This window comes from Lasioglossum baleicum, chromosome 4, assembly GCF_051020765.1.
Source record: "Lasioglossum baleicum chromosome 4, iyLasBale1, whole genome shotgun sequence".
NCBI lineage: Eukaryota > Metazoa > Arthropoda > Insecta > Hymenoptera > Halictidae > Lasioglossum > Lasioglossum baleicum.
Window position 1 is genome coordinate 21,321,412 of NC_134932.1, and position 22,429 is coordinate 21,343,840.

Below are 22,429 nucleotides of genomic sequence, written 5' to 3' on the forward strand. Positions count from 1 at the left end.
AATAATATCGGACTAATGAATTTTTATAAAACTGGTATCTCGAAAAGTTCAATACGAAATATGCATTTTCTTCGAATGTTTCGAGATTTTCAATTTTTTTAAACATGTCTGCATAATCTGAAAAATCTGAAAAAAATCTCAATCATGTGTGCTATTAAATGGAATATTTATAAATTTTTTCGTAATTGTTTATTGAGCATGGTTCGACTAAAAATCAATTTGTGTTGGGGGCCCTCTGGACTACCTTAACTTTAAAAATCAACGAGAAAAATTTTTTAAGAAATACAAAACATATTTTAGGATGAACCATTAAACCCGGTTTTTAAAAAAAAAATTTAGTCCAAATTTCGCTTTGATATCTTTTTTAGATCAAAAGTTATAGCAAAATGTGCACCGCGCCGCGCCGCGCCGTCCCGGGATTCAAATGCGCGCCGTCTCCAGATCCCGACTTTCCGACTCGTGCTTCCGAAACTTCGGCAACATGAAAATTGGTGAAAATCGAAGGAACGCGTCGCCGACGCGTTCGGTCGAGCAGGTAGTCACACGGACATGGTAGAGGTACGCTTGGTGTGTAGCGCGCGTGCAATCGAGCATGCACTCACACGGGCAGAGTTGAAGTACGTTCGTGTGTAGCGCGTGCGCAGCAGAAGCTACGGCGAGGACGGTCCGTCAGAGAGGGGGAACCTGTGCTGGAGGGGAAGCGTCCTCGCGTCCCCGATTCTGGCATCACTGATGCCAGAGCTGTGGTACTGGGTAGAGATTGGTAGAGATCAGTAGAGATGGCGTTCAAAATCACTCACGGTGATTTATCACAGTGATCGCAGAATCACGATCACGCTCGTGATTGTTTCACGATCACGACTGTGATTCTAACTTTTTTATCCCGAGTCATAGTACTTCGTCATCTTTGTGTTAAAAAATGGTATTATTTATGTAATTAGTAGAAAGGTATAGACAATTTCTTATTTAAATACCAATACCAGAGAATATAATGATGTATGAATAATGATAATTCGTAGATCGTGATTATTTCACGATCACGACTGTGATCCTAACTTTTTTATCTCAAGTCATAGTAATTCTTCATCTTTGAGTTAAAATATTGTGTTATTTATGTAGTTATATACCCAACCAGCACACATCGTCTCATAGATGTCTGTTTCATGTCGTCGTCCCGTCTGAACGTCTATGTCCCAAAGATACGTCTTTTAGTCGCCAAAAAGATATCTTTATGGAGACGTTGTTTTCACAGCAGAGGGTGAACGTCTTTCAGCTGTCTCATTTCAGTCGTAAATGCAACGTCTCCATAAAGGGTATCTTTTTGGCGACTGAGAGACATTTTCCGGAGACGTTGTTTTTCCTACGCCGCCGGTAAAGAGTGGGGTGGAGTAGGGGGATACAGCTTCTAAGGAAGAACTTTTTTCTGTGCACTTTTTCGAAAAAAGAGCTCTGCATGCTAATCCGCAATAATACAGAGAGTATTTCAACGCAAAGAGCATTTGGAAAAAGTGTACAGAAAAAAAGTTCTTCCATAAAAATGTACACTTTTGTTGTTTACAAAGTTCCAAGAGCCAAATCCAAAAAAGGGCTCTGTACGGGACCCCGCAATAATGCAGAGAATATTTCAACACAAAGAGCATAAAAAAATATTGCTTCTTCGCGAAATGCGGCTTACCCGCGTGATCGAAAAAATCAAGCTGTTTCATATATTCTCTGTCAGTGTCTTTCCTGCGAGAAACATATCTGCTTCTCTGTCTTCGTAGTTCACCCCGAGTGGCGCTGTTGAAGTTACTATTTTTGGTCCGGCGCACATGGTCGACACCGGTCGACACCAGGTTTAGAGAAGTGTCTAATTGTATTAGTGTATTGTAATAGTGATAATTTATCCGACGAGTTTATATTTACAAAAGTAAGTACTTCCATTGCTGTTATTTGTTACCGTTAGTGTTTTTTGCTGATGCCCTTCCGCTATATTCGAAGTTTACTATGGGGTTGGCAAGAAAGTCAAAGAAAGTACTTTCGGTATTGTAAGGGGGTAGACTGCTTTTTCCAGGATTGCAAGGGTGCGGGATTGCAATTGATTGCAATCCTGGAAACGAGTCTACTGCCCTAATGTGTAAATAAGTGTGAAGTCAAAAAATGAACAAAAATTGGTCATATTTCCATTCCTTCATTCTATTTGCTATTTTTCTAAATATATTCTTTAATTAAATATATTTACGTCGTAATTACATATATGTTTAAATTAGTCTCTAAATTTTACCATACTTTTCAATTCTTAGAATATATACACACAAATGGAGATGCCTACAAATACATGGACCGTTGTCCAATTTTTGGCGGACGGAACGGTAGAAGCGGTGCCAAATAGTTGGCTGGAAGGCGACAAATGTTATTGGCCACCGGTACACAAATCAAAATTGAGCAACGCAATCCAACAATGTGAACTGCCTCAACCTTCGTGGGAGCACTTTTCTGTAAAGATCTTCAAAAACAGTACCTTTGGTAAGTTAAAGTAGTTACACACCATACATGTATAATTAAAATAATAATTATATAATGCTTCTAGATGGCTACACGAAGGCTAGAAGAAAAGCAAAGGAGGCCGAAGAGACCAATGACTTGTTTAATAAATACACTTAAAATAGCTGACGTTTATCTTTCATTTTCATTAAATTAACAGAATGTGATATGCTACATAACAATTTTTTATTTTAGGCAGCAGAAGTGCACAATACGGGGGGCACAACAGCTACAACTTTGCCAGGAAAGTCTAGGTATCATTATGACTGACGTGCTGGCATGGCGGTCTGCTATAGCTGATTGGGCCGGAAGGGCAAAAAACCGTTTGCAAATTATCGAACGGCCAGCCTTGTTATATGTAATTATCACCCTTATTTTAATATTATTATTATAATGATTATTCATGTGCAAATTAATAAACAAAGATATTCTTATTCAAGGTGCAGCGGAGAAAGCCAAAGTGGACGGCAGCCGCAAGAAACATGAACAAAGCGAGTGTGACCAAGTGATTTTAATTTCAATATATCTGTGGTTATCAGGAAGAACGCCGCATGTCACATATACTTTCACTTTCGATCGCTAATACTTTGACATAGGAGGTTGGTTAAATTGCATTGTTGTCTGAGCCTTCCAAACGTGTTTCCATGACTTTTTTTCTGGTAAATATGTACAGTAGCGGACAAAAGTGTAAGACCGCTCTAAAGAAGACGATAACTTTTTTAATATTTTACTATACGATTTGAACTTTTTTGGGAAACTAGAGCAATTAGTTTACTAAAGGACGCGAAAAGAAATTTTTTCAAAAATTGCAATTGATCGGAATTGTTGAAAAAATACTAAAAGTTGATTGTTTATTTAAACATATCCTGAAAATTTCGTCAAAATCGGTCGACGTTGCAATGAGCTACAAACGTTTAAAGATGGTAAAAATTGCAGATTTTCGGCAATAAATCGTGAAAATCTGCAATTTCTACCATCTTTAAACGTTTGTAGCTCATTGCAACGTCGACCGATTTTTACGAAATTTTCAGGATATGTTTGATTGACACAGATCTACACAAAACGTGTTTTTTAAATTTTCAATATAGGCCCACATAAAATAATTAAAAAATAAACTTTTAGTATTTTTTCAACGATTCCGATCAATTGCAATTTTTGAAAAAATTTCTTTTCACATCCTTTAGTAAACTAATTGCTCTAGCTTCCCAAAAAAAGTTCAAATCGTATAGTACAATATTAAAAAAGTTATCGTCTTCTTTAGAGCGGTCTTAAACTTTTGTCCGCTACTGTAAATCCTATACTCTAAAGTCTAAAGCTCAATGAATGCATAAACTCGAATTTTTGAAATTGTGACATGCGGCGTTTTTCCTTACAACCACAGACATTATCAGTAATATTTTATTTTCACTTTTATATTTTATTTTAATTTTTATATTTTTTAATTTTAGTATACAGGGTGAGGCGCCAGAAACAGGCCCCCTGAATAAGCATTAATCAGATGTTAGTAGCTTTTTTGTAGATGGACGCGTAAAGGACATGTGAAGGTCAACTTAATTTTTTTAAATGGAATGAGGTATTTTTTAATACATCAATTATGCAGCTGGACATTCATTATAAAAAAGTACTAACCTATGTATGTCGAAAAATTAGTAGTTCAGGGGATATTTCAATTTAAATAACTCTAAAATACCATTACTGTCGTACTAAGACGTTAATGTTTACTTACTTATGTAACGTCGTAGTACGACAGTAATGGTATTTTAGAGTTATTTAAATTGAAATATCTCCTGAACTATTAACTTTTCGACATACATAGGTCCAGCTGCATCATTGATGTATTAAAAAATACCTCATTCCATTTAAAAAAATTAAGTTGACCTTCACATGTCCTTTACGCGTCCACCTGTAAAAAAATAATACACTACATAATGTACCCCTTCAGACCATGCAACTTCTGTATACAAAACTTTTTCGTGCAACGCATACTTTGGAAGTTATTATAGGTGTGCAAGTTGCGTGGACCACCCTGTATACTGATTCTGATGTTTCAACTGTATATTTTATTCAATTTTTATATTTTAATTTAAGTGTATTAATTTTAATGTTTTAAGTGCGTGATATTGTATTTTAATTTTAATACTTTATTTCTAATATATTAATTCTAATGTTTTAAGTGCGTGATATTTTATTCTGAATGTAGTATTTTATTTTACGCATACTTTGGAAGTTATTTATTGGTGTGCAAGTTGCGTGGACCACCCTGTATACTGATTCTGATGTTTCAACTGTATATTTTATTTCAATTTTTATATTTTAATTTAAGTGTATTAATTTTAATGTTTTAAGTGTGTGATATTGTATTTTAATTTTAATACTTTATTTCTAATATATTAATTCTAATGTTTTAAGTGCGTGATATTTTATTCTGAATGTAGTATTTTATTTTACGCATACTTTGGAAGTTATTTATTGGTGTGCAAGTTGCGTGGACCACCCTGTATACTGATTCTGATGTTTCAACTGTATATTTCATTTCAATTTTTATATTTTAATTTAAGTATATTAATTTTAATGTTTTAAGTGCGTGATATTGTATTTTAATTTTAATACTTTATTTCTAATATATATTAGAATTTAATATATTAATTTTAATGTTTTATATATATTATTTTATATATATTTTTATTTTATAAATAGTACATATATTATTATAATAAACTATTTGTTCGTTTACTTTAAACTATTATCGTAAATTGATTTTTCCCTCCCACTCCCTTTTCGCATAAATACGTCTCTCTAACAAGCTCAAGAGACTTCTGAAAGTCGCCTAAAAGATGCCCGACAGAGTCGTGGAACATGTCTCTACAATGCCTGAAACACGACTAACAGTCATTCTCAAGACCACTTTAAGACAGGCAACTTTGTAACAAACGACCTTCCGGAGCCCTTGTAGAGACTTTCCGGAGACATTCGCAGACATCTTTCAGACATTTGAATGTCTAGCGGCAGACATCTTTCTGCTATCTTTGAGCTGTATCTGTGCTGGTTGGGTAGTAGAAAGGTATAGACAATTTCTTATTTAAATACCGAATACGTTACTTAATAATGTATGAATATATATATATATATATATATATATATATATCCCAACCAGCACAGATACAGCTCAAAGATAGCAGAAAGATGTCTGCCGCTAGACATTCAAATGTCTGAAAGATGTCTGCGAATGTCTCCGGAAAGTCTCTACAAGGGCTCCGGAAGGTCGTTTGTTACAAAGTTGCCTGTCTTAAAGTGGTCTTGAGAATGACTGTTAGTCGTGTTTCAGGCATTGTAGAGACATGTTCCACGACTCTGTCGGGCATCTTTTAGGCGACTTTCAGAAGTCTCTTGAGCTTGTTAGAGAGACGTATTTATGCGAAAAGGGAGTGGGAGGGAAAAATCAATTTACGATAATAGTTTAAAGTAAACGAACAAATAGTTTATTATAATAATATATGTACTATTTATAAAATAAAAATATATATAAAATAATATATATAAAACATTAAAATTAATATATTAAATTCTAATATATATTAGAAATAAAGTATTAAAATTAAAATACAATATCACGCACTTAAAACATTAAAATTAATATACTTAAATTAAAATATAAAAATTGAAATGAAATATACAGTTGAAACATCAGAATCAGTATACAGGGTGGTCCACGCAACTTGCACACCAATAAATAACTTCCAAAGTATGCGTAAAATAAAATACTACATTCAGAATAAAATATCACGCACTTAAAACATTAGAATTAATATATTAGAAATAAAGTATTAAAATTAAAATACAATATCACGCACTTAAAACATTAAAATTAATACACTTAAATTAAAATATAAAAATTGAAATAAAATATACAGTTGAAACATCAGAATCAGTATACAGGGTGGTCCACGCAACTTGCACACCAATAAATAACTTCCAAAGTATGCGTAAAATAAAATACTACATTCAGAATAAAATATCACGCACTTAAAACATTAGAATTAATATATTAGAAATAAAGTATTAAAATTAAAATACAATATCACGCACTTAAAACATTAAAATTAATACACTTAAATTAAAATATAAAAATTGAATAAAATATACAGTTGAAACATCAGAATCAGTATACAGGGTGGTCCACGCAACTTGCACACCTATAATAACTTCCAAAGTATGCGTTGCACGAAAAAGTTTTGTATACAGAAGTTGCATGGTCTGAAGGGGTACATTATGTAGTGTATTATTTTTTTACAGGTGGACGCGTAAAGGACATGTGAAGGTCAACTTAATTTTTTTAAATGGAATGAGGTATTTTTTAATACATCAATGCTGCAGCTGGACATTCGTTATAAAAAAGTACTAACCTATGTATGTCGAAAAATTAGTAGTTCAGGGGATATTTCAATTTAAATAACTCTAAAATACCATTACTGTCGTACTAAGACGTTAGTGTTTACTTACTTATGTAACGTCTTAGTACGACAGTAATGGTATTTTAGAGTTATTTAAATTGAAATATCTCCTGAACTATTAACTTTTCGACATACATAGGTCCAGCTGCATAATTGATGTATTAAAAAATACCTCATTCCATTTAAAAAAATTAAGTTGACCTTCACATGTCCTTTACGCGTCCATCTACAAAAAAGCTACTAATATCTGATTAATGCTTATTCAGGGGGCCTGTTTCTGGCGCCTCACCCTGTATACTAAAATTAAAAAATATAAAAATTAAAATAAAATATAAAAGTGAAAATAAAATATTACTGATAATGTCTGTGGTTGTAAGGAAAAACGCCGCATGTCACAATTTCAAAAATTCGAGTTTATGCATTCATTGAGCTTTAGACTTTAGAGTATAGGATTTACAGTAGCGGACAAAAGTTTAAGACCGCTCTAAAGAAGACGATAACTTTTTTAATATTGTACTATACGATTTGAACTTTTTTGGGAAGCTAGAGCAATTAGTTTACTAAAGGATGTGAAAAGAAATTTTTTCAAAAATTGCAATTGATCGGAATTGTTGAAAAAATACTAAAAGTTGATTTTTTAATTATTTTATGTGGACCTATATTGAAAATTTAAAAAACACGTTTTGTGTAGATCTGTGTCAATCAAACATATCCTGAAAATTTCGTAAAAATCGGTCGACGTTGCAATGAGCTACAAACGTTTAAAGATGGTAGAAATTGCAGTTTTTTACGATTTATTGCCGAAAATCTGCAATTTTTACCATCTTTAAACGTTTGTAGCTCATTGCAACGTCGACCGATTTTGACGAAATTTTCAGGATATGTTTAAATAAACAATCAACTTTTAGTATTTTTCAACAATTCCGATCAATTGCAATTTTTGAAAAAATTTCTTTTCGCGTCCTTTAGTAAACTAATTGCTCTAGTTTCCCAAAAAAGTTCAAATCGTATAGTAAAATATTAAAAAAGTTATCGTCTTCTTTAGAGCGGTCTTACACTTTTGTCCGCTACTGTACATATTTACCAGAAAAAAAGTCATGGAAACACGTTTGGAAGGCTCAGACAACAATGCAATTTAACCAACCTCCTATGTCAAAGTATTAGCGATCGAAAGTGAAAGTATATGTGACATGCGGCGTTCTTCCTGATAACCACAGATATATTGAAATTAAAATCACTTGGTCACACTCGCTTTGTTCATGTTTCTTGCGGCTGCCGTCCACTTTGGCTTTCTCCGCTGCACCTTGAATAAGAATATCTTTGTTTATTAATTTGCACATGAATAATCATTATAATAATAATATTAAAATAAGGGTGATAATTACATATAACAAGGCTGGCCGTTCGATAATTTGCAAACGGTTTTTTGCCCTTCCGGCCCAATCAGCTATAGCAGACTGCCATGCCAGCACGTCAGTCATAATGATACCTAGACTTTCCTGGCAAAGTTGTAGCTGTTGTGCCCCCCGTATTGTGCACTTCTGCTGCCTAAAATAAAAAATTGTTATGTAGCATATCACATTCTGTTAATTTAATGAAAATGAAAGATAAACGTCAGCTATTTTAAGTGTATTTATTAAACAAGTCATTGGTCTCTTCGGCCTCCTTTGCTTTTCTTCTAGCCTTCGTGTAGCCGTCTAGAAGCATTATATAATTATTATTTTAATTATACATGTATGGTGTGTAACTACTTTAACTTACCAAAGGTACTGTTTTTGAAGATCTTTACAGAAAAGTGCTCCCACGAAGGTTGAGGCAGTTCACATTGTTGGATTGCGTTGCTCAATTTTGATTTGTGTACCGGTGGCCAATAACATTTGTCGCCTTCCAGCCAACTATTTGGCACTGCTTCTACCGTTCCGTCCGCCAAAAATTGGACAACGGTCCATGTATTTGTAGGCATCTCCATTTGTGTGTATATATTCTAAGAATTGAAAAGTATGGTAAAATTTAGAGACTAATTTAAACATATATGTAATTACGACGTAAATATATTTAATTAAAGAATATATTTAGAAAAATAGCAAATAGAATGAAGGAATGGAAATATGACCAATTTTTGTTCATTTTTTGACTTCACACTTATTTACACATTAGGGCGGTAGACTCGTTTCCAGGATTGCAATCAATTGCAATCCCGCACCCTTGCAATCCTGGAAAAAGCAGTCTACCCCCTTACAATACCGAAAGTACTTTCTTTGACTTTCTTGCCAACCCCATAGTAAACTTCGAATATAGCGGAAGGGCATCAGCAAAAAACACTAACGGTAACAAATAACAGCAATGGAAGTACTTACTTTTGTAAATATACACTCGTCGGATAAATTATCACTATTACAATACACTAATACAATTAGACACTTCTCTAAACCTGGTGTCGACCGGTGTCGACCATGTGCGCCGGACCAAAAATAGTAACTTCAACAGCGCCACTCGGGGTGAACTACGAAGACAGAGAAGCAGATATGTTTCTCGCAGGAAAGACACTGACAGAGAATATATGAAACAGCTTGATTTTTTCGATCACGCGGGTAAGCCGCATTTCGCGAAGAAGCAATATTTTTTTATGCTCTTTGTGTTGAAATATTCTCTGCATTATTGCGGGGTCCCGTACAGAGCCCTTTTTTGGATTTGGCTCTTGGAACTTTGTAAACAACAAAAGTGTACATTTTTATGGAAGAACTTTTTTTCTGTACACTTTTTCCAAATGCTCTTTGCGTTGAAATACTCTCTGTATTATTGCGGATTAGCATGCAGAGCTCTTTTTTCGAAAAAGTGCACAGAAAAAAGTTCTTCCTTAGAAGTTGTATCCCCCTACTCCACCCCACTCTTTACCGGCGGCGTAGGAAAAACAACGTCTCCGGAAAATGTCTCTCAGTCGCCAAAAAGATATCCTTTATGGAGACGTTGCATTTACGACTGAAATGAGACAGCTGAAAGACGTTCACCCTCTGCTGTGAAGACAACGTCTCCATAAAGATATCTTTTTGGCGACTAAAAGACGTATCTTTGGGACATAGACGTTCAGACGGGACGACGACATGAAACAGACATCTATGAGACGATGTGTGCTGGTTGGGATATATATATATATATATGTGTATATATGTAACTTAAACGACAATTTGATTCTTATACAGATTCAAGAAATTGGTTTATTATTTGATATGCATAACGTAATTTAAGATTAAGTGATTAATAAAATTGAACTGTATCCAAAGTTATCCTGTATGTTATAAAAAAGTACTAACCTATGTATGTCGAAAAGTTAGTAGTTCAGGAGATATTTCAATTTAAAAAACCCTAAAATACCATTACTGTCGTACTAAGACGTTACATAAGTAAGTAAACACTAACGTCTTAGTACGACAGTAATGGTATTTTAGGGTTTTTTAAATTGAAATATCTCCTGAACTACTAACTTTTCGACATACGTAGGTTAGTACTTTTTTATAACGAATGTCCAGCTGCATCGATTGATGTATTAAAAAATACCTCATTCCATTTAAAAAAATGAAGGTGACCTTCAAATGTCCGAAGTACCTCCATCTGCAAAAAAACTATTATCGCCACCGGATGGCCCCCTTCGTACTGTGCAATTTCATTTCAGCAAATATTTCTGTGAAACTTATAGTTTTTAAAATATCTGAAGTGCTAATAGTTGTCGCCCTACCCTGTATATTTACTATTTACTATTTAAAATACTATTTTCCCCAGCTCTGCTAGGTAGCCCATTTTAGCGTAACTTTCACTTCACTGATACTACAATCATAGCGCACGCGCAAATAATCTCGTCCGATATACCAATACCATGACTGCAAATTGCATTGCGTTGTCACCACACAACAAAAGTTGTAAGCATAACCTAATTTATTGATGAACGAAGAAATACGCAGTAATGTCAAATCAATAGTCAAAGTACGTAAAAGCAAGAACAACTACGACTTTATCGTTTAATTGCTATTCGAAAGCAGAGGATGGATTTTGAGCTGAAAAATTGTCACAAATGAACTTCCTTTCTAAAAAGCAGGAAAACGGTTCAAATAGAATTCCTGGTGCTTCCAATATTTTTGCGTGAATGAACTTTCGCGTTTTACAAAGGGGCATTTTATGGTAAGCTTATATAATTAGTTTGCAACATTGTGTTGTCGAAATTTTCTATAACTTTAAACTTGTTGAAATAAATATTCTACACTTGAAACAATATGTAAAATACAATTACGGAGGTCTTTTTCATATAATTATTATTAGCTACAAAATATAAGTCTACTAGAGACATAAACCATAATTTAGTGGTACAGAAACATTAATGTTTAATAATATATAAATGTAGTTTCATGTTGTACTTGGTGTAATAAAAGTAATGATCACTGCTTCTAGGAGTAAATCTATACCTCTGTATCGGTGCACATTTGTGAAGGAAACTTGCCATAAAATTGTTTACAACAAAGAACATTTTTTAAAGAGGAGAGAAAAACTGTCGTAGTCATCAAAGTATAAGCTCATAACGTTCTCGTAAAATTTAACTGTGTGGAGTTATACATGTAGACAAAAGTTTACTATCCGATTTCATCTGACCTTATCGATGAGCTAGAACATAGTCGTGTAAGTGCCTTGACATAAATTAAATTTAAAGTGTAGAGTCTAACACCCGGAACATTCCTCTAAATTCTATTTATCTCAAGGTATACACACGATTATGGTCTACTTCATAGTCAGATAGAATGTAGTAGCAGGTTTTTATACATACATATATGTCAGACAATACTCCACACAGACACATTTTGAACTGTCCTTATTTAGAATAGGGCTTCTTAGAATGTTGAGTCATTTTTTAACTGCTCAATATGTTACATTTATTATTCTCGATAATAATCCAACAAACTTATACCTATACAAGTATTCTGTGATATATGGTTCCTTTCAAACCTTTTTTCTTCTAAATGAGTATTTGGTGTTGACGTAAAAAATCTTTTAATAATAATTTTCTTTGCTATAAACAATTTTGTGACAAGTTTTTTTTACAAATGACCACTGATACAGAGTTGCAGGTTCACCCCTAGAAGCCGTAACGTTAGTTTTCTTGTACTCCGTACTATGGAACACTTGTACATAGTGCCACAACCTAAATGTTATGATAAGATTAAAATCTTAAAGGAGAGGCCAAGGTAGTCGGGATCCTGATTTTCCTGAAACTTGCAGTATTTGAAGATGACGTATCCAAATGTGATTTAGTAAAGCAGTAGCGCGCGCTTCTCAAAATTTCCCGAGAAAATTGCATTTGAAAATCGGTTTACGCGTTACTTGTTGGCGTTAACCTATGAATAAGAACCGTAACAGCCGAGGGCGTTGCGAGAAAAACTGGTAATCAGTAGGTCGCTGGTTTTAGAGTCTTGCTGTCGATATTTTTTATCTTTTTTTCAATTTTAATCCTTTAAATTTATGAAATCTGCCAATAAACAGTTAGTTTTTAAATAGAAAATGCATGTTTTTTATTTGTGGGTATTGAAAAAAGAATCGAACAAAAATATTACGTAGTGTTATATTTATTTTATTATTGCACGTTCTTTATTAATAAATAAAAATTACGTGTTAGTATGAGACGACCCACAGTGATACCCACATACTGTAAATGTACCGTTTGTACAGGAACACGCCGCTTTCAGGATTTCTAGCGGAAAACATGCTTCATTCACATTTATAAATATCTCTCTAGTATCACAGAGCATCTGGTATCTCTAGCATCTAATTAATACAGAGAGAGAATTTTTAATAATAAAGTAAATATAACATTCTGTATTATTTTTGGTACTTTGGGATTATCTCGTCGACCTCTCGCGCCATCACAATGAAAAGCAAGTTCCAAAATAAATAATATAATAATAATTTCGTGTTTGGCGAAAATGGTCGACGGGATAATCCCGAAGTACCTTATTTTTATGTTCGATTTATTTCCCAACGCCCACAAACAAAAAACATAAATACATTTTCTAGTTAAAAAATAAAAAGAACTTATAAATATGTAATAGATTTTAAGGCTTAAAATTGAGGTAGGTATCAATTTCAAGAAACGAAAAAAATTTCAGAATCGGGGTACTCGAACCAGCAACCTAGCGATTACTAGCATTTCTCACTACGCCCACGGCTACTTAACTCCTTAAAACGCGCGCGTATAAACCGATTTTCAAATGCAATTTTCTCGGGAAATCTTGAGAAGCGCGCGCTACTGCTTTGCTAAATTACATTTGGATACGTCATCTTCAAATACTGCAAGTTTCAGGAAAATCCGGATCCTAACTACCGTGGGCTCTCCTGGTTAGTGATTTGATACAGTTTTCATTGTGATTTTAAAAATTTGGTATTTTTAATATAATACGTTTTTAATTCTCAGTATCAAATCTCAGTAAAAGAATATGGATCTTGTGAAGGAGTACCTGGGATTTGTAAATCCACATTGGGTGGCAGTGGTGGCAGCAGGCATGTATACGCACCTTCGTCAAATTTGCATAATAGGCCTATGTTTGGATGACGACAACAGTCCCCCTTTTGATCCGTCTTACGCATCAGTGCTCTTCACATTTTCTGTGCTGTGCCTTCTTGCAGAGTATAAACTTTGGCCTAGAACACTTAAGGAACCACCAATTCAACTTCTTTATATTTACGAAGTAAGCATGATATTCAATGCTTTGTAAAATGTTGAATGAACAAATGTAGTATTTCCATAATTTTTAATTCATAAATAATCAGCATATTCCTTTTTTTTATCGATGGATGTCATGTGCAAAATTGTAAATAACATGTTAAGATTAAAACAATTTTTGAAACTCATGGCTTACAAGGAGAATGCAAATCCTTCGCCTCACAGATTTAGTTGAAACTGTACAGAGTTATAGATCTCGTTCCCCTGATTACGAAAATACCCCATTATAGGGGCAGACACTCAATAGTTTTCGAGATATTTGCAATTAAAGTTTCATAATCGTAAAATATCAGTTTGGTTCAGATTTTTATCAAGCAATGGTGTGGCGTAACAGCAGCGAACTGGACTGTTACGCCGCAGGCCCTGGTTCGAATCCCTTCGTGGTAAATTATTTTTTATTGTTTTTTTTTCATGGAAAATACATTTTTAATGTTAAATAAATTTTAAATAAAATATTTTTATTCTCGCTAAAGGACTAATTGAAAATGATACTTATTACTTTATACAAGAAACACTAGATCTATTACTACTAGATCTATTACTACTAATTAGTATAATCAAAATTCTATAAGATGTGGCTAAAGAGTTGTAACAGACCTGTCATACGCAGGCCTGTTACTAGTCCGCGCACCGAATCTAGCCGGGCGAGTCCGACCGAAGCCGAACCGCGCTGGCAACACACCGAGTAGCGAACCGCCGGCTCCCCGCTACCGAATAGAGTCGCCCCTCACCGCGGTACCCCGCGTCTACAATCCGCCGAGTCCATACCGACACCTCCGCGCGTTTCCCCCACCTAGAAACTACATTTGGCGGGAACCGGATGCCGAATTACGGTAAATCTGGCGGGAAACGGAAACCGTACGTCACCCCGAACACCCTACCGCACCTCACCTCCTCACCACCCACTTAGGCCTATAAAAGGCGCAACGTCCACGAGTCGGTATCTCATTCCGTCCGCGACGATCGCTTGAGAACTACCTGCTGAAATTGATGACTACGTAAGTATATCCTAGGTGAACACCATCCTAATCCTTGGCCTACGGCGACGAGTTTGTATCGCTGCGCGAACTCCTCCTTGTCGAGAGGCACTCCGTTTTCCGCCGGTGACGACTGCGTCCGCACCGAAGCAGAGGAGGCACGCTGCCCCGCTGAAACCTCGACCGCGTCGACATTCCTGATCCTCGCCGGTGACGACTGCGTTCGCACCGAAGCAACGGAGGCACGCTGCCCCGTGAAAATCCGACCGCGTCGGAGTCGGCTCGACGGAAGAGATGAGCTATCCTTCCTCGACACCGATAACCCTACTCGGGATACCGTAACTGTCCGGTACGCTACCGACATTCCGAATCCCGATACTCCAGACCCGGGTAGAATGATACTTCCCTGTCAAAGTCCTTGTTATAGCCTGTACGAATCCGTATGCACCAGGTCCACGCGAAACTAAGCCGCGAATGACGTCACCGCAATAGATGATATCCCGGACGCCGCGATCACCGTAACACCCGACCTCGCGATTTCCGTTATCGCGAACTCCGTTATCTCCGACATCGCGATCTCCGTTCCTTTCGATACCGCGATCTCCGCTATCTCCGACGTCGCGATATCCGTTTCTTCCGACACCGCGATCTCCGCTTCTCCGACATCGCGATCTCTATTGTCTCCGACGCCGCGATCACTGTTATCTCCGACACCATGACCCACTAGCTCCGCGGAACAAGCACAGCGAGGTTTTACCACAAATACACCGAGAGTCGTTATTTCACCCCGTGCACCACGTCTTCCGATCCCGATCCCGTCCTCGTTCATAATTCGACCCTGGCACGACGAGCTACAACGGCCGAGGACGATATATCACGATTTACTCGCGATCCCGAACGAGAACTGTTACAGAGTTCTAATGATCAGAAAAATTTTAATTGTTCATAATGGTAACAATAACAGATAAATCTTACAATTTTTTAATTGCTTCGTTCTTCGAAAAATTTCTGCCAAATTTACTAACACTTGACTTCCATCTGTATAAAAATTAACATTTCGTTATGGATATATCTGAAAATTTTTCCATCATAACTATTATTTTTGGTTTCTGGCTATAACTGTTGTATTTCTACTTTTATATTTGGATAGATGTTGGTGGCTGTCTTGACTACGAATCTAGCGACTCGTGCTGTTTGGGTTCCGTTTATGCATGTCATTTATTGTTTAACACAAGAATCAAGTAAATGGGTAAGTCAGTATAAAAATAATGACCGATTTATTTAATAAATTTCATATGACTTTAAAAAGTGAAAATGTGGGAAATTAATTAGATTAAATATGGTTTTAAAGGAAACGATAAATGATTTTACGAAAGGAAATGCCTAAAATACACTTATTTTTATAACAATTAACCACTCCACTACTATGTTGCGAGATTGAAGTAACAGAAATAAAATGGACTTTATTATAACTATGAGTCTATCTTAGGTGTCTTCTTTCAGAAAGAAGGTCGCAGTAGCCTGTACATTACACCGCAGTCTGAGTAGTTACTATCCCAATTGCTCCTACATCCATGTCCCGTTAAAGAACTATTTTTTTATTAGTTTAGAGGGCTCACCGCTTAAGGGTATGAGTGATACTAGGGAAGAGTGCGGCACTTTTGATGATATTGCACTTAGCAGTCGATCAAGTACTCACAGTAGCTGTACTCATATCCTTATAACATTGACTTTTAACGTAATAAGGCGGTGAATTTTTTGCTACTAATAGATTTTACGTTTGACCTTCAAGGAGAAAATTTTAAAACAATTGAAAATAAGTATAATTTTGTTATTTATAAGCTATAGAATAATAAGGTAACTTTGATCCGGCAAGGAACTGATTTTCGTCCATCTAAAATACATAACTGGAAACTAATTTCTCATTATGTAAGGAACTAATTTTTAATCAGATATTTTTTTGTATAAATATTTCATAACAAAACTCATGAACTATGCTTTTCAAGCGTTATGTATTTAATAATTTTTAAGTACACAACTATTTAATATTAAATATAAGAATATGCTATCCTAGGATGTCGGCTTAAAAAGATTTATAATTTACACCATCTTTTTGATGGCTTTCCATTGATAAATGGTGTATCATTTTAAATTTTTAACTGATTTTTGGACACTATTTCAAAGAAAAATATGGTGTACTATCTTCTTTCACCTCTACATTTGTTATTATATAATCAATTACCGTGCTCCCTCTCGGCCCCGTATATGTGTACTCCCCTTCTTCGTCTCCCTCTGTGTTCCCATTTAGAATATTCCATCCTCTTTCCTCAATTATCTCCAATAATAACTTCCCCTCCGTATTTACTACTTTATCTTTTGATCTCCTAGCGCCATGCTTTTCTTCTACACTAATATCTCCACCCTCTCGACCGATTCTTGCATTGAAATCTCCACCGATTATTAGTTTCTCCACCTCCATCCCCTCTATTATCTGGTTTAACTCTTCTTTCGTCTTCTTCATATCCCCGCTGTAGACTGTTATTATTCTCCATTTTTCGTTATGTATCTTTATCCGTCTCTCTTGGATGTGTTCTGTTCCCCCGTTCCCTTCTTCCTCTTCTATCCCTTTTCTTATACCTGTGATAATTCCGCCTATCGCTCTTTCCTTCCTTTTCTCTCTGGTGGCATATTTGCATTTCCATGAGAATTCCTGTGGCAATTTGTCCTTCAGTCCATCCCATTTTTTCTCCTCCACCCATGTTTCTACTAATCCTATTACATCGAATTCTTTTAAAAAATCCCAAAACTGTTTGTCTTTGTTGTATAATCCTGCTACATTCCAGTATCCGACTTTAATTGTGTCCCTCCCTCTTTGATTTCTTACTTCTTTCCCAGTTCTGCGTACCCCCTCTCCTCGCATGTCTGCATCCGCATACGCGTGAGGAGCGAGTGTTAGTACTGCCTTTTGCCGTGTTTTCGTTGTCCTTCCAAGTTCAGTGATCCTCCAATGGCTTAGAGGTTCACCGAACTTGACCTGCTCCAAAAATTTACCTGCTTCAGTCCGCCCTCCTCTTCCCAGATAAATGTCTTGTCGTTAATTTTTAACTTCCCGATTTTATAGGGAAGTTATTGTAATGACCCCGAAAATCGAAAATCGATTTTTTAGCAGATCTTCACGTTTCATGGTCATTGCAGTCATTTTAGACTATTTTCAGCAAAATGTTCGTATGTGTGTGTGTGTGTGTGTGCGTATGTCTGTTTCTATGTGATCAAATTTTTCGTTAACGTTTTCTAAAAAAGTAACAACGCGATCAGAATGATGAATGATGCAATCAATGTGCCCCGTCGTAACTTAGAGATGATTAGATTTTGGTCCATATTGGTCAAGTAGTTTTTTTCGAAAGGAGTTGATTCTACAATGCAATTTATACGAGAGAACGGAAAGTTTCCATCGAAGAAACAAACGTAATTACACAAAAAATTTTTTTTTTCATTTTTTTAAAATTTAAAAAAATTTTTTTTTGTACCTTACGCTAATGTTTCCGCTTACAATAATCGAAAATTATCCCAATGCAAGAGTGAGTTAATCATCTCTACTCCCGAGAATACAGTTTCAAAGAATATCGATGAAAGTACAAAAAAAAATTTATATTACAATCTGTAAAAAAACAATCAGTTCAAAACGAATTATTAACTGAGACTAAATTGAAAATTAATATAAACTATATGATAGTTATTAATAACATTGATGTTGAAAACGGATTGGTTAATGGAGCACACGTACGGAATATTAAAATTTATTACTTTTCAAGAAAATACTAAAATTCCGTCTATATTGTGGTTAGATTTTCAATTGGCCAGAGTAGGAGTGAAAGTAATAACTCGTTATCGTGATTATATGAAAAATGAAAATATTTATCAAAATTTAACACCAATAATAAAAATATCGAATCAAGTTCATATGTCGAGTGAGGAAAAATATCAAATCACACGTAGTCAATTTCCAGTGGTTCCTGCTGAAGCGATTACGATTCATAAAAGTTGTATGTAGCACTGAGCAGAGTTTCAAAATTGAGCGCGGTTTATATATTTTGGGACAATTTAAATTAACAGTATCGAAGAAAACCAAGACCAATACTGCAAACCCGGATAATGAGGAGTTGTATCGTTTTCGAAAAACTAATTAAGACAATTTATTTTGCAACATTAGTATGCTATAACAAGGAACCAAGCGAGCAATGAGACTGCGATGTTCGTTTAATGCGACGCCATATAGCAAACATTTTGATAAGTAGAAAACTATTGAATTTCCCTGAAAACGTATAATCTTCTTAAAACGTACACTTAATAACGATAATAATATACTGCAACTAACGAATCGGGAAGTTCTTTGTGTGGCTCGTGGAGAGTCACACACCAAATAAAAAAATAAACATTAATAGCTATAGGTACTACTAGCCATGCGTACCACTAACCCTTTCGCAAGAGCAGTCCTATCCGCGAGCTTGCGAAGCGAGCGAGCAAAAACAACCCTACTCGCAAGCGAGCGAAGAGAGCGAGCAACAATAACCCTCTAGTTGAAAAAATGTTTTCAACATCCTGTAGGTCAGGCCTGGGCGACGCTGGCTCGCGGAACAGATGTTGCAGGACAAGGAGCAGGAGAAGGCTCTGAGCAGGAGAAGGAAAGAAACACCCACATCTGTGCCGCGAGCCAGCATTGCCCAGGAAAATAAGAATGCAATAAGAGAATTATATATAGTATTATAAGGCAATTACAAAATGGGTAATGTCAGCATTCTACTACATCATTCTTCTTCAACTTGACGAATATCTCGTCGATGGTGGAACCACCGACGAGATACTATTAAAGACTGCCAGCCCCTGTGTTATTCAGCGGGACGGGTAACCGGGCGCGGGGATAACGTGAAAGTTACAGTGATCTGATATATCACATCGCTAAAAGTTCTAAATTCTAAATAGTGCCACAATAATGCCAAAATGTCGTCTGAAATATGGCGGAGAATGTAACATTTAATAATAATCGATATGGTTTCGTGATAATTCGCATTCTCACCGATGCATCGCGACAAGAATCTCCTCAGTGGTCTTCTTCACCGACAAAATGCCGTCGATGGCCTTCTACTTTTCTGGATGGAGCCAGAATATATTCTAGATGGCGTAATTAATACCGACATATTCATGCGACACGAACTCCCATAAGGCTGGCAGTCTTTAATAGTATCTCGTCGGTGGCACCCGGTTACTGTCCCGCTGAATAACACAAGGGCTGGCAGTCTTTAATAGTATCTCGTCGGTGCTCTAGCTTCCCAAAAAAGTTTAAATCGTACAATATGATATGAAAAAAGTTGTCGTCTTTTTAGAGCGTCCGAATATTAATTCGAGTCACTGTACCTGAATACGTGCCAGTTTAAGTACACGTGTACTATTTCACGTATGTATATTGAAATACACATGTATTTTTCCAGGATTGCAAGGGTGCGGGATCCGCCTTCTCAGTTCGCGATACTATAGACACAGTAGTTAAAGACGCTAGATAAAATATCGGTCTAGTCAGCTATCTATCTATCGAATAATGCAAATTGCGCCTCGTAAACGAAAAAAAGCTTTTTAAAAAACACGCTTATATTAAAATGCACTAAAAAGGAGAAAATAATTTTTTTAGACATAGTCACTATAAATAAAAGCGTGCAGTGCTAAACTATATTGACGTAATCTTCGTGGGGGCTCAGGTATAAATAAAATGTAATACATGGAAATGTTTAAATATCTCTGTTATTTATGATTGTACGAAAAAATGTCAGAGAAATTTGCATTGTTCAATAAGGTAAATATAATGGCAAAATAAAAAAATTTTTTGGAAATCATATTTTTGAAATGTCAAGGTCATTGTTATTATTATTTAAAGGAAGTCATATAATTTTTCCATATTCCTATTGAGAAAAAAAGACAAATCCAACGATGTGCCATGTTCCATAGTTGAGGTGAATTTCACAATTTTCAAAATTTTCAGTCGCTTTGAGGTACGTGATCCTTTTTTTCGATCGATCTCAAACTTTGCACAAATTTTTTTCTCACCTAAAGGAACAATTCTGGGGAGTGCGGTGCTTTGTATCTCGATAAAAAATTTTCACAAGTATAGCTTTAGACCACCCTAGTGCTGCTCGACGATTCAACTGTAGAAAATGTACCCAGCTCCCCTACTGGACGTAGCTCAAACTAATTTCGAGGTCAAATCCGGATCTACACCCTTAAATGATTCACCTTGTAGATACAATCGCACACACTTATGAAAGTAATCATTTATCACATGTATACTATTGTGTATTATTATTGGATGGTTCTTTCATTCCTACTCTCGCAATATGTTAACTTAGGGGTGAAAGTTTGCAAACATTTTTTTATAGTGTTAAAGATTATACGAACATCAACACGATCTCTACAAAATTGAATATGATTTGAGAACGCTTACATCGATCTTATTCGACTGTGTGTTTCTCTTGTATTTCTACTTTTTGAATTAGTATAAAATATTTGCGTCATTATAAATATATGCAATATAATCATGATTTTATTAAATACATTACACTGAAATTATCTTGCAGTTAATTCGGCTAAATGGAACGTTGGGCATGAGCCGCTATTCTATTTTAACTGACTTTGCTTATTATATGGAGAAAGAAAGTGCTGCAACACACATGGCGTTTTGCATGTCGGTATTGTCATTTGTTTGGATGCTCGATGCAACGGAGTCGCTAGATGCGATTTTGGACATTTGGACCAAGTAGTATACCAGTGATGTTTTAGTTTTGTAAGATACTTCCAACATTCTAGATTTCCTTAAATTTAGAATTTGAATGTATTTAGAGCATTACATTTACATATAAAAATAATCAAAAATATATTTTAATAAAACATAATAGAACAAGAAAGATTAATATAAGTCTAATATATAATTAATCTTCTGGTTATGTTTTCAAGTTAACGAATAATTATAATATCTAGGGAACCAAGAAAGCAGTTGTGGACATTCTGGAAATGCAAGAAAAAAAGGATCACCTTTGCAAATCCTGAAGTATCAGATTGGTTCATCTACAAATTCATATGCGACAGGGATCAAATTAACAAATAGACGAAGACATATTTTCACATGTTTTAAATTTTGTATATACATATTACAAGATCCATCCACACGCAAACTAAATATTTATAATAAATTGTATTACTTTGTAACTGTTGTAACCGTTTATTTTGTCTAGACAATCTTTGAGCACTTCCCTACAGTTTGCCTGATTGGCAGAAGGGCCGATTACTACCTGATGATATTTAATATGCTTTATTCGCTTAAGTGGAGGTCCGAGCCTCCATGCAATGGGTAGCGAAAAGTATGGACGGAGTATTGAATGTTCGAGAGCGATATCTGATAAAAGGATGGTATATTCTCTCAAGTTGAATACAATTCGCGTTTACGACCTCGTTGTCATTATCCAATACAAAACGCGATATAATATCAGTCTGTTGCAATCAGTCTATCCGGAGCACCAGCTCTTACAAATTTGTTAACGATTCGAATATGATATTCGGGTCCGCCAGCGCACATAAGGTCAAATGCTTAAATTACGGCGACAAAAATAGAAATAAAAATTTTCTGTAAACTAGTGACAAATACCATTATAACGTACTCCAAGAAACAGCCTACA

The 22,429-nt window shown here is 35.4% G+C and overlaps 1 protein-coding gene and 2 long non-coding RNA genes across 7 annotated transcripts; 2 read left to right on the forward strand and 1 right to left on the reverse strand.

Annotated features, from left to right (window-relative positions):
* Positions 1-1,349: 1,349 nt before the first annotated feature.
* LOC143208107 (uncharacterized) lies at positions 1,350-5,263 on the forward strand. 2 transcript variants are annotated; one of them, XR_013008846.1, is made up of 4 exons: positions 1,350-1,909; positions 2,283-2,505; positions 2,570-2,881; positions 2,964-5,263. It is a non-coding gene; the product is annotated as an uncharacterized LOC143208107 (long non-coding RNA). The 2 variants fall into 2 exon arrangements; XR_013008845.1 differs by lacking the exon at positions 1,350-1,909 and having other exon boundaries at positions 2,046-2,505.
* Positions 5,264-8,196: 2,933 nt separating this feature from the next.
* Positions 8,197-9,714, reverse strand: LOC143207818 (uncharacterized). 2 transcript variants are annotated; one of them, XR_013008765.1, is made up of 4 exons: positions 9,332-9,714; positions 8,736-8,958; positions 8,360-8,671; positions 8,197-8,277 (listed from the first exon to the last, which is right to left on the reverse strand). It is a non-coding gene; the product is annotated as an uncharacterized LOC143207818 (long non-coding RNA). The 2 variants fall into 2 exon arrangements; XR_013008764.1 differs by having other exon boundaries at positions 9,332-9,710.
* A 746-nt stretch (positions 9,715-10,460) lies between these two features.
* LOC143208103 (uncharacterized) lies at positions 10,461-22,066 on the forward strand. Of its 3 annotated transcripts, none has more exons than XM_076422186.1 (5): positions 10,461-10,952; positions 13,426-13,699; positions 15,862-15,960; positions 21,335-21,513; positions 21,735-22,066. In XM_076422186.1, exons 2-5 carry the CDS (start codon positions 13,448-13,450, stop codon positions 21,859-21,861), a joined length of 657 nt encoding a protein of 218 aa, XP_076278301.1. In that variant the 5' UTR covers positions 10,461-10,952; positions 13,426-13,447; the 3' UTR covers positions 21,862-22,066. The 3 variants fall into 3 exon arrangements, with proteins under 3 accessions (XP_076278301.1, XP_076278300.1, XP_076278302.1); XM_076422185.1 differs by having other exon boundaries at positions 10,470-11,147; positions 21,735-21,979; XM_076422187.1 differs by having other exon boundaries at positions 10,480-11,147; positions 21,335-21,540; positions 21,735-21,875.
* The last annotated feature ends 363 nt before the right edge of the window (positions 22,067-22,429 follow it).

Bases quoted from the DNA above. Each gene is read 5' to 3' on its own strand.
- LOC143208103 (XM_076422186.1), top strand. From the start codon at position 13,448: ATGGATCTTGTGAAGGAGTACCTGGGATTTGTAAATCCACATTGGGTG. The intron at 13,700-15,861 runs GTAAGCATGATA...ATATTTGGATAG, and splicing joins AACTTCTTTATATTTACGAA to ATGTTGGTGGCTGTCTTGAC. The intron at 15,961-21,334 runs GTAAGTCAGTAT...ATTATCTTGCAG, and splicing joins CACAAGAATCAAGTAAATGG to TTAATTCGGCTAAATGGAAC.